Here is a 10585-nt window from a genome sequence, read left to right on the forward strand (position 1 = left end):
TCCTTTCTTGGTTCCTTTACTAGACATTCCAGAGCCATGATCTTGATCTTGATGTTGACGGTGCTGAATTTAGCAAATGCCTCACATGATCACATCGAGTATGCCATTTTTAAAGAGTAAGAGAAAAGGACAAATAGGTCCTGACCTTTTGTACCGCGGACATTTTCGTCGTCTCTAACTATTGAAAAATACTTTTAAGTTCCTGACTTTTCACAAAACTTGGACGGATCAGTCTTTCTGTCCAAGACCCAACGGAAAAGTCTGACGTGGCTTCCGTAATGCTTGTCATGCGTACGTGTGGGTCACGCGTACGCGTCGCTAGACTTCCCTCTCGCGTACGCGTCGACATAAATTCAACAAATCTTCATTTCTACCCACGTGTACGAATCGCCATGAATTTAACAAATCCTCATTTCTTCATGAATTCTCCACTTTGCATGACTTTTTTTTTCCATTTCTTTTACCTTCAAAACTTTGAATCACTCAAACAAACATATTAAGACATCGAATGGGAGAAAAGTAAATTAAATTTAGTTCTAACCCCATTACAACCTTTGAAAAGACCTCTTGATATATGTATCCATGCATTGAATATATGTTGATTGGTAGAAAAAGAGCAAGTCTTAAAAAGCAAGATTAGTAGAGAATTGAGAGAATCAACCCTCAAACACTAGAGAGATTAAAGTACAAACACTTCCGGTGAGGATTTGATGCTCAATCCCTTGTTTCTTGCTTTCACGAGCTTTCTTCTTGTAAGTATATTTATACTTCATTTTGAGATTTGAATGAGTGGAATTCATAAATTATCATACTATCTTAGCCCTACTTAGACATGCTAATGTCTAAGTGTGGGAACGTTGATGAACCACAATTTTATGGTTTATATTGTATTGAATTTGGTGGATTTTATCAACTTTTTCTACATTTATTTACTAAAATAGCATGGATTTGTGAATTTCTCCTAAGTGTGCTTAATGATTGAAAACATGTTTTTTAGGCTATTAAATTGCTAAATTTAATTTATTTTTCTCCCATTCGATGCCTTGATATGTTTGTTTGAGTGATTTAAAGTTTTGAAGGTAAGAATGACTTGAAAGAAATGGAAAAAAAAAGCATGTAAAGTGAAGAATTAATGAAGAAATGAGGATTTGTTGACTTCATGGCGATGCGTACGCGTGACCCACGCGTACGCGTGAGCCACGTCAGACTTTTCCGTTAGGTCTGACAGATGATGCATTTGGACGGAAAGACTGATCCGTCTAAGTTTTGTGAAGGTCAGATACTTAAAAGTAATGTCTGCAGAACAAAAAGTCAGAGACCTATTTATCCTTTTTTTAAAGAGTAATGTTAGGAAGCTATTTTTTCTTGTCAAGATTATCCAATTTTTTAAAAGTTATTTTATTTATTTTAAATTCTAGATTCTAAATTATAAATCCTTACTTCTAAATATAAATCCTAAAATAAAGTTAGTTGATATTGGCTAACTAAAAATTGGCTTCTTATATTTTCTATTTCTAAAGCAGCCTTTCATATTAGACGGGCATGCTGGTCCATACAGAGCATATCATTCTATTTACATCTAAACGAGATTAGGACTAAATCTGGAAAGATTCCATCCTAATTCTTGTACCTCTTTGGTTAAAAGTTTTGTGCGTTAAAGTCTCTTCCAAGTATTCCCACATTCGGTTTATACTTCATAGTTCATAGGATGATATCCGACTAGAATTATGCATCCATGTTATTTTTTCTAACAACTTTTAGGCGGATATAGAAAAAAAAAGAAAATAAAAAAAAGTGAAATTATTTATGCGTTATTTGGATGAAGAGAAAATAAATGAAAAGAAAATAGGAAGATTTTTTTTTTGTTTGAATAGAAAGAAAAATAAGAAAAAAGAAAATTATAATAATAATACAACTATGGATAATATTGTAAATACACAAAAAAATAATTTTTATCTCCTTATTGTCTTGCTTGTTGTGAATGGAAAATTTTTTTGGTGAGACCCACAAAAAATTTTCTTTCTTCTCATTTTTTTTGGAATCCAAACAAAGGAAAATAACATTTTCCATTTATTTTCCTTCCATCTTTTTTCTTTTCTCTTATTTTTTTTAAACCAAACATAGTATTAAACTCATTTTAAGCATAAGCATATTAGCAAAGAATAAAGTTAAACACGTCTACACTTAATTATATTTAAGTGTGTCTAAAAAATTTTTTTTTTTATTAAAACACAATTGAAAATGTGAAATGTCTTACAAATATGGTATTTGAAATATATTTAATATGTAACGCGACAACTCAATAATGTGTCTGTTAACAAATTAAAATTATGTTCCTGTTTTTGTGGCATAATGAATAAATTAAAAAAAAACGAAAAAAATGAAAAGGAGAGAGAAGGGGGAACCGTATTCGATTCTCTAGTGAGAATTTCATGTCACAGCTCAACCACAAGGAAACTAAGATGATAGAGATAAGGAGCGTTTGGAGGAAGTGCCCACGAACTCCATTCTTGAAGCTCAAAACGCAATAGCACCAAACAGGTGTTAGCTCGGGGGTTCTAGTGATGCCGCAATCAGAAAAGTCGTTCAGTAACAAACTTCCAATAATCTGTATGTCGTGCCTTTTTTAATTTTTAGTGCTATATATTATTATGTTTTTATTTTTATATGCTTGAGTAACTTTTGAGTTTACAAGACATAACTAGTTTTCTTGTAAAACCATCGCTTGTTTAACATGGGTCTTTGGAACGCCTTGCTTGTACTGAATTCGTTCAACGAATTCAATTCAATTCTCTGGCTTGAAATTATATTTTGAGAATTCAGTTGTAAATTGGTCAAGAAGGCAGTTCATTTCATGGCTATTGCAAATCATGTAATTTAATTCAATTTTATAATTTAGTTTTTTGAGTTCTATCTCCTTTTCTTTTCTTTTTATTTCCTTTTTTTTTTTCATTCTAAACACCCTAGTGATGTTTTGGCATGCTAACTCTTGATGGCAAGGTGGGCAAAAGAAAAGTTATATCACAAAGTACAAATACTTGATGTGTTATTATTTGATTGAGTTTATTTATATGGTTGGCTTGGATGTGGGGTATAAGTGTTTGGGATAAGGTTATTGGTAAAATACATAGGAAGTTGGACCCTTAGAGCCTAGGCTAAGTAGTATATTTCTGCTTATGTTTTATTTTTCCAAATAGTATTGTTCGGACTTTGTTTTCCCATCAATAATGCTCTGTTTTATTTTGGTTATTCATCTTACTAATATAACATAGGAAGAATTTTAAGTGTAACAAGTACACCGATATTTCAATCATTTTAATCGTTGATTTTAATTATAAAAAATATATATAATATATATTAATGGTTAAAATTACTAAAACATTAGTGTTTTATGTACATTTAAATTTTTTTTTATAATATATATTTCGTTCTTAAAATTTTGGATCGAAATCATCTTTTGATTTTTTCATTTTTTTTATTCTCAATATTATAAAAAGTTATAAAATCATCTTTTTCAATGTTATTTTTTAGATCAAATTATCCTAATAATAATAAAAAACAAAATAAAACCTTCCCCACCCGCAGAGATTTGAGAAATCATTATGGAATCTAGGAGGAGTTTTTCGTTCAACTCGAAAGAGATGTTTTATAAATTTTTTCAATCATCAATATACAGTCCATTCATTCATTTCTATAAATTATTTCTCTTACTCATTTGAATCCTCACACAAATTATTATACAATTATTCTTCTTCGTTACGTAATCAGAACCATCAGACATTCTTCAAGAAAGAGAAGAAGCTCTTCGACGTCGTTCTGCACACTTGTGCTCCCTCCAATGGTCCCAGGGTTGGCGTTCTAGTTTATCACTTTGTTCCCAAGGGTTTGGTTGCTCCTTCAGAAGTGAAGTGACATCCATAATTCCATGTTTGATTTTCTTGGAAAAATTTAACATCATCGCCATACTAGTAGAGGTTGACCAAGGTCAAGTATAGGATGAAACTGACAATGAAATTATGGATAGAAAAAAGGGTAGTTTGAGAATTTTAAAAGTGTTTCAGTATTTAAGTAGTTTTGTCCATAGAATTCTATCTTTTATGCGTACAAAAGTCAATTTTATTTTTTCATACTTAAATTTGTTAATGTTTAAAACATTGTTGGGTAAAATAGTAGTTTAATATATGTGTGCGCACGTGTGTTACTATGATGATTGCAAAATTAAGGTAGTTACAATAGTACCTTAGAAAATGGTATTATCATTTCTGTTTTTATGCCATTCAATATATAATTTTTTTTGCATTGTATATTTAGATGAATTTGTAAAATAACTTTTGCTTATTATAGGTTAATTATTTTGATTTAACATAATTTTTGGACAATATATTTGCCTATATTTACAGGGATTCCAGGGGATGGCAGATGTTTGTTTAGGTCTGTAGTGTATGGTGCATGCCTTAGAAGAAGGGAGCCATCTCCAAGTCTCAATAGGCAAAAAGAACTTGCAGATGACCTTAGAGCCAAAGTAATCTTTCACCTTAATTAATTTATTAAGTAACTTATGAATATTGTTAAGGTAGTTATATTTTATTCTATGCAATCTAAGATCATCTCCAACGAAGTGTTTTTAGAATATCACTTTTGATACTTTTAAGAAATGAATTGATTTAGAATTAAAATATGAATTGGAGTTGATTTATGAAATGAAACCGATATCACTTTAGAAAAATAATATCATCTTAATGGAGAACCAATAAAATTTTGTCACTCCTATAATTATGTTTTTAAAATAATAAAATTCTTATTCAAATAATACTATGCATTGGAAAAGCAAATTTCACCTTTAATTTTAAGTTACTATTTATAAGAGACTAAGCTTTCTGCCTTGCGACTGGCCTCTCTCACTCAAAATAAGGTCAGTTAAATCCAATAAATCCCTTCCCTTTCTCTGATCAATAAGTCCTCCGATCCCTTTCTTTCATCGACGTATGATGCCACAAATATTCTTGTAGAATCCAAAATAAAATGAAATTAGAACTAGCATTAGAAATGCTCTAAAAATTAATCAAAATTTAATAAGATGGTTGGTGCATGGATGAAATAAAGATTAATCACTCAATGACCAAGAGTTAATAATTATGGTAAATTAAATTAATATTTTATCATAATTAAATTATGTCACACATAACACTCTTCTATATTTATAAAATTATTACATCGAATTTCTCTAAAAATAAATTATTCTAATAGTAAAATTATGTCCATGTAATTTAACTTAATAATAATTATGTCACATATGAGAAAACAATTATCAATATTAAAATTATGGCACTAGCTAGTACTTTTTATACTTTAGTTATCCATGCATGTCTGAATTCAAAATATGTAGTGTAGTTGTTTCAGTGATGAATCTTTAATTTATTTATTTGTAGGTCGTAGATGAATTCATCAAGAGGAGGGCAGATACTGAATGGTAAGTTCTCTACGTTCTTTATAATGAGACAAAGAATGTTTGTGATTCACTTTTACTTCAAACCTTCACTTATATATATAATTATCTCATTTTCATTATAGAATAAAAATAAAGTGTAGCTGAAAATAATATCAAAGATAGGATGTTAGATTGACACATGAAAAATTCCTAAGCTAAAATTAAAGGTCTTTTTTTCTTTGTTAGGGTGTTAGATTGACACATGAATTCCAGGTATGATGATTCATTTGGGCTTTTGGCCCATTCTAATAAAACAAAAATGGTATAATGATTCATAGAAATTATTAGAAATTTAGGATTATCTCATGCGCTTTGTATTTTTAATATGAAGTAGAAAGTGGTGTTTTTAAATAAGGTGAAAAGTTAGTGTGTTTTTTATTTATATGGATACAAAAAATTTGAGGGTCAGATTTGTGGTGTTTTAATTTTTTTTTTTGTTGTTGATAACTATAAATCTGAGGGTCAGATTTGTGATTTTAAAATTTTTTTTTAAAAATATAAATCTGAGGGTCAGATTTGAATTTTTTTATTTTAAATTTTGTTGAATATACAAATTTGACCCTCAGATTTCTCTACTTCTCCAAATCTGAGGGTCCGATTTGTTACTTAAAATTGAAAAAAAATTAATCCATATTCAAGAAAAACACACTAATTATTGATGATGATAAATTACACACAATTTTTTTCCATATAAAAAAAAAATTAGCCTTATCTCATGTCTCTCTATCATGAGAAGCCATGTTACAACTTACAACACACAAAATATGACGATGTATGCATATATTTGGCAAAAGTATAAGGTGTGATTATTGTTGGGAGATAAAATAATGAAATATAGTAGCAATTTTCAATCATTTATTCCATGTAATAAACAAGGTTAACTCTAATCTTCGAAATTTAAAATATAATTTATTTGGTTATTAAATTACATTAATAGATTATTTTATTTTCTGATGAGTTAGTTTTTAGTCAATTATATATTACTTTCACAAGACATACTACAAAATGTGGCTTAATGACATAACTTATATAAAAAACCTCAAAATATTATATTACTTTCACATAAAACACCATATGGTACGGTATTGACCAATATAATATTTTGAGAATTTTTAAATTTTTTGTTTTATACCAATAAGACATTTTGAAAATGGGATTTTTTCAGAAATAAAATAAAAAAATTATTATTTCGCCAAATCCGATTTTTCAACTTTAATTTTTTAAATACGATTTTTTTTAGGATAAGTTCGCCTATCCCTTGACAAACTCTATAATTTATATAGAGTTCAATGAAAAATCATTTAAAAGAAAAAATTGTTTAATCTACATTTAAAAAAATAATGAGAAAGACTAATTTTGCTAGATCTCCTAAAATTAGTGAAGGTGCAGAGTTAGAAAAGATAATATCATGGAATTATAATTTCATGGAATTATGAAATAAGGGATAATAATAAGATTCAATTAGACACAATAGGATCCAACAAGGGGAATTTGTGTTAAGGGTCATTGCTAGAGATAGGGAGATAGAAATAGAGAAAGAGAATAGAACTATTGAAGGTTTATTAGCAATAGAATAAATACAACACTACTTCCAATTAATCATTTCTCGTACTCTATATATACTACTAGTATTCTAACTAATAATTTCTAGAACTAGAGACTCAACAATCAATTATGCAGGAAAATAAAAACTTACCTATTCTTGGATTTCTTGCTTTTCTGAATTTGGACCAAGTCTAACTTCACTTGTCACTACACCCTCCCTCAAACTTGAGGTTGATCTAAGAACAATTTGTATTTAGCCTTAAGCCTCAAAAAAGGCAGGAGAAGACAATGGCTTAGTCAACACTTCTGCTACTTGATCTATACCAAGTATGTGTATAACATAGAGCTGCTATTTTTGAAGCTCTTTTCGAATTAATCGAGCCTCTATCTGAAAGTTCTTGGTCCTATCATGCATTACTGGATTTGCCATCAAGAGAACCCCAAAGATACACAATAACTAGAAACTGACTTGCGATCTTCAAGATCTGCTGCCCAATCTGAATCCAAGAATCCATACAACCTGTAATCATTACATCTATGCAAAATTAGACTATAATCTCTTGTGCCTTGTATACACCTGAGCACACGTTTGATAACTTTTCAATGTGCTAGTAAAGGATTGTGCATGAGTTGACTTATTTTGCACACGGCAAAAGATAAATCTGGTCGAGTTATACACAAATATTGTAAAGATCCAACAACAATTCTATATAACTTTGGGTCGTCAAATTTCTTAATTAGATACTGTTGATAAGAGTTGAAGAGAATAAATCATGGGAGTTGACAGTGAACTAGCTTGTGCCATTCCCAATTTTGAGAGAAGATTAGTCACATACTTGATTTGAGACAAGTGAATTTGTCTAGTGCCAGTTTTATGAACCTCAACACAATCGTGAAAGAATCTTTTTGATAAACTGACAAATAACAACACAATAGTGAGCATGAAACTCAAAATAAACAAAATTATCTTCAGACAACTTTGATACACTAATAAGGTTTTTGGTGATTTGAGGTGAGTGAATTAATTGTTGTAAAGAGAACCATCTTTTGGAGTCTAATGCATAAAAAAAAGAATGACCAACATGATTGATTGGAATACCAAAACCATTACCCAATTGAACCTGATCAAAACGGGCTCTATTCAAATCTTGAATTCATAGAGTTTGGTAAAGATGGAAAAGAGGATTGAGTGAGATTGGCTTGCATCATACTATTTTCAGATTTCCTAAATTTTTCAAGCATGTCATCATTAGAAAGGATCACAGATTCAACTTCATTGAGACCATACATCTCAGGTTTAGCATTAATACTAGTAATCAAACTGTGATAAATCTCGTTTAGTCCCTCCAAGATTACTTCAATATGGTCTTTAATTGATAGAGGATAACCAAGAGTAGGCAAAGAGTGTGTGATATGCTTGATCCTTGAAATATATTATGATGTAGAAGATCCTTGCTTTTTTATTGTCTTTAATTGTTTCTTCAATTGCTTGACTCTGTACTTGGTTGATTTCAAGAAATACTCTTTAATTCTTTTCAAATTTGAAAAGCAAAAGTGCAACCTACCATTTTATTCTCGTATCCAACGAGGCCACCATCCATGGGTTGAGATTGTAATCACCTAGAAGCCACTGTTTAAATTGCCGTAATTCAACTCTAGCTTGTTGATTTGAGGTTGAGCTGAATTGAGCTGGTATGCGATCTTTATGTAAATGTTCTTCAAGATCTTGGCCTTTGATCACAAATAAAGCTTGTTGATGACATGTCTTGCGATTAGTTTCACAAAGTTTGTCACTAATGGGAGTAAAAGGTATGTGATTAAAGAAATTGGATCTCCTACAAAATAGTTCGAAATAGAAAAAGGGTCTATAACAAAGTGATTCACTATCTTCTATTTTATTTTTCTTATTGTTGATGCTCTTTATAGGATGGTTACGGAGGTTGTAAGAAATGAATGTATATTTTCACTACAAGTAGGGAAGATAATATAGAGTTATCTCATTTTCAGTTTGCGGATGACATTATCTTATTTTATCCATTATAAGAGGAGACTATTAGAAACTATAAAAGGCTATTACGGTGTTTTGAGTTAATGTTGGAATTAAACATTGATTTTGATAAGTCTAATTTGATACTGATGAATTATCAGTAAGAGTGGATACAAAAGACGTGTAGGTTGTTGGAATGCAAGGAGGCTATGCTACCAATCAAATACCTTGAAATATACTTGGGTGCGAATCCAAAATTTGTGAAGACATAACAATCGATTATTGACGAAATGGTAGAGAAGCTCAATATGTGAAAAATAAAGATTTTCAATACAGCTGGTAAGCTGGTTCTTATTAATTTGTTATGTATAGTTTGTCAGTTTACTATCTAAGTTTATATAAGATGTCCAAGACAGTGGCAGAAAGGTTGATTACACTGCAAAGAAGATTCTTATAGGGTAATAAGGAGAATGGAAAAATGGGGTAGCTTTAGTGAAGTGGGAGATAGTGCAAGCAACGAAAAAATTAGGAGGGTCAGATGTTAATGATGCAGTGATTCAAAATACATTTCTATTGTTTAAATGGTGGTGGAGGGTTTCTAATAAGGATTGTCTGTTTTGAAAGAACATTGTATGATAATGCAATAACTTGAATCTTTGATGAGATGCTTTCAAGTGAGACATTACCAACAAGAGAGGTCCATGGAAAAAAAATTGTCATTTTCATATAAAGGAACAATAGATAAAAGACAAAATAATCAATGGTTTGACTTTGGAGTTAGGGGATATAAGAAGAATTTATTTTTGGGAGGATAGTAGTAAATCGAAAGATAATTTTTTAAAATTGTTTTCGGTTTCAAATAAAAAATGATCTGTCATAGAAAAGTGTATGTAAGTTTTGAGATGGGTTAGAATGAATGTAAAATTTTCAATGAAGAAGAAAACTTAAACTATTAAACCAACTTTATAAGATTCTACAATCAGTAAAATCAACAACAGAAAAAAAAGAATTGTGTGAAAGTTTGAAAACAATGGTACATTTCTACTAATTCATTTGTGAATTAGTGCAAATCTTGTAAGCAGAAATTTTTGGAGCCTATATATAATTACATCTTTACTAAAGGTGTATAAAAGACCTTGATGCTATCACGCGTTGAGCTATTTATTTAATTTATTTTGGTTGGTAAAATTAACACAGAAGGACAAACTGAGTAGATAATGTGTTATCAATCAGAATAATAATGTTTGTGTATTATGTAAAAAGGATATTAAAAATATCTTAATTATGAGTTTACTTAAAAGGTGTGGAATTGGTTGTTAAATTTTGATAGTCGTTAGACTGTTTCAGGTACAATAAAGTAACATTTTAAAAATTAGACTGTGTAAGGTTGAGTAAAAAAAATAATTGATTAGATTCTTTTTTGTCATTTAAAATATTTGGTTAGAAGGATGAAATAAATTTCTAAAATAAAATATTAAAAATAACAAAAATTATTACAAATTATTTATATGCTACAAAGAATAAAGTGGTGTAGATCCTTTGAATGGTTCACGACAATATCAAAA

General features: G+C 29.8%; 1 protein-coding gene across 1 annotated transcript in view; it reads left to right on the plus strand.

Moving 5' to 3' along the window:
- The first annotated feature begins 2358 nt into the window (after nucleotides 1-2358).
- The window catches only part of LOC107478675 (OVARIAN TUMOR DOMAIN-containing deubiquitinating enzyme 4-like), a 10087-nt gene continuing 1860 nt past the window's right edge, over nucleotides 2359-10585 (plus strand). The window contains exons 1-3 of the mRNA XM_016098806.3: nucleotides 2359-2610; nucleotides 4401-4522; nucleotides 5430-5470. Of these exons, the coding sequence (XP_015954292.1) occupies nucleotides 2565-2610; nucleotides 4401-4522; nucleotides 5430-5470 (209 nt within the window). The 5' untranslated portion in view covers nucleotides 2359-2564. The remainder of the gene's footprint in view (nucleotides 2611-4400; nucleotides 4523-5429; nucleotides 5471-10585) is intronic.

This window comes from Arachis duranensis, chromosome 3, assembly GCF_000817695.3.
Source record: "Arachis duranensis cultivar V14167 chromosome 3, aradu.V14167.gnm2.J7QH, whole genome shotgun sequence".
NCBI lineage: Eukaryota > Viridiplantae > Streptophyta > Magnoliopsida > Fabales > Fabaceae > Arachis > Arachis duranensis.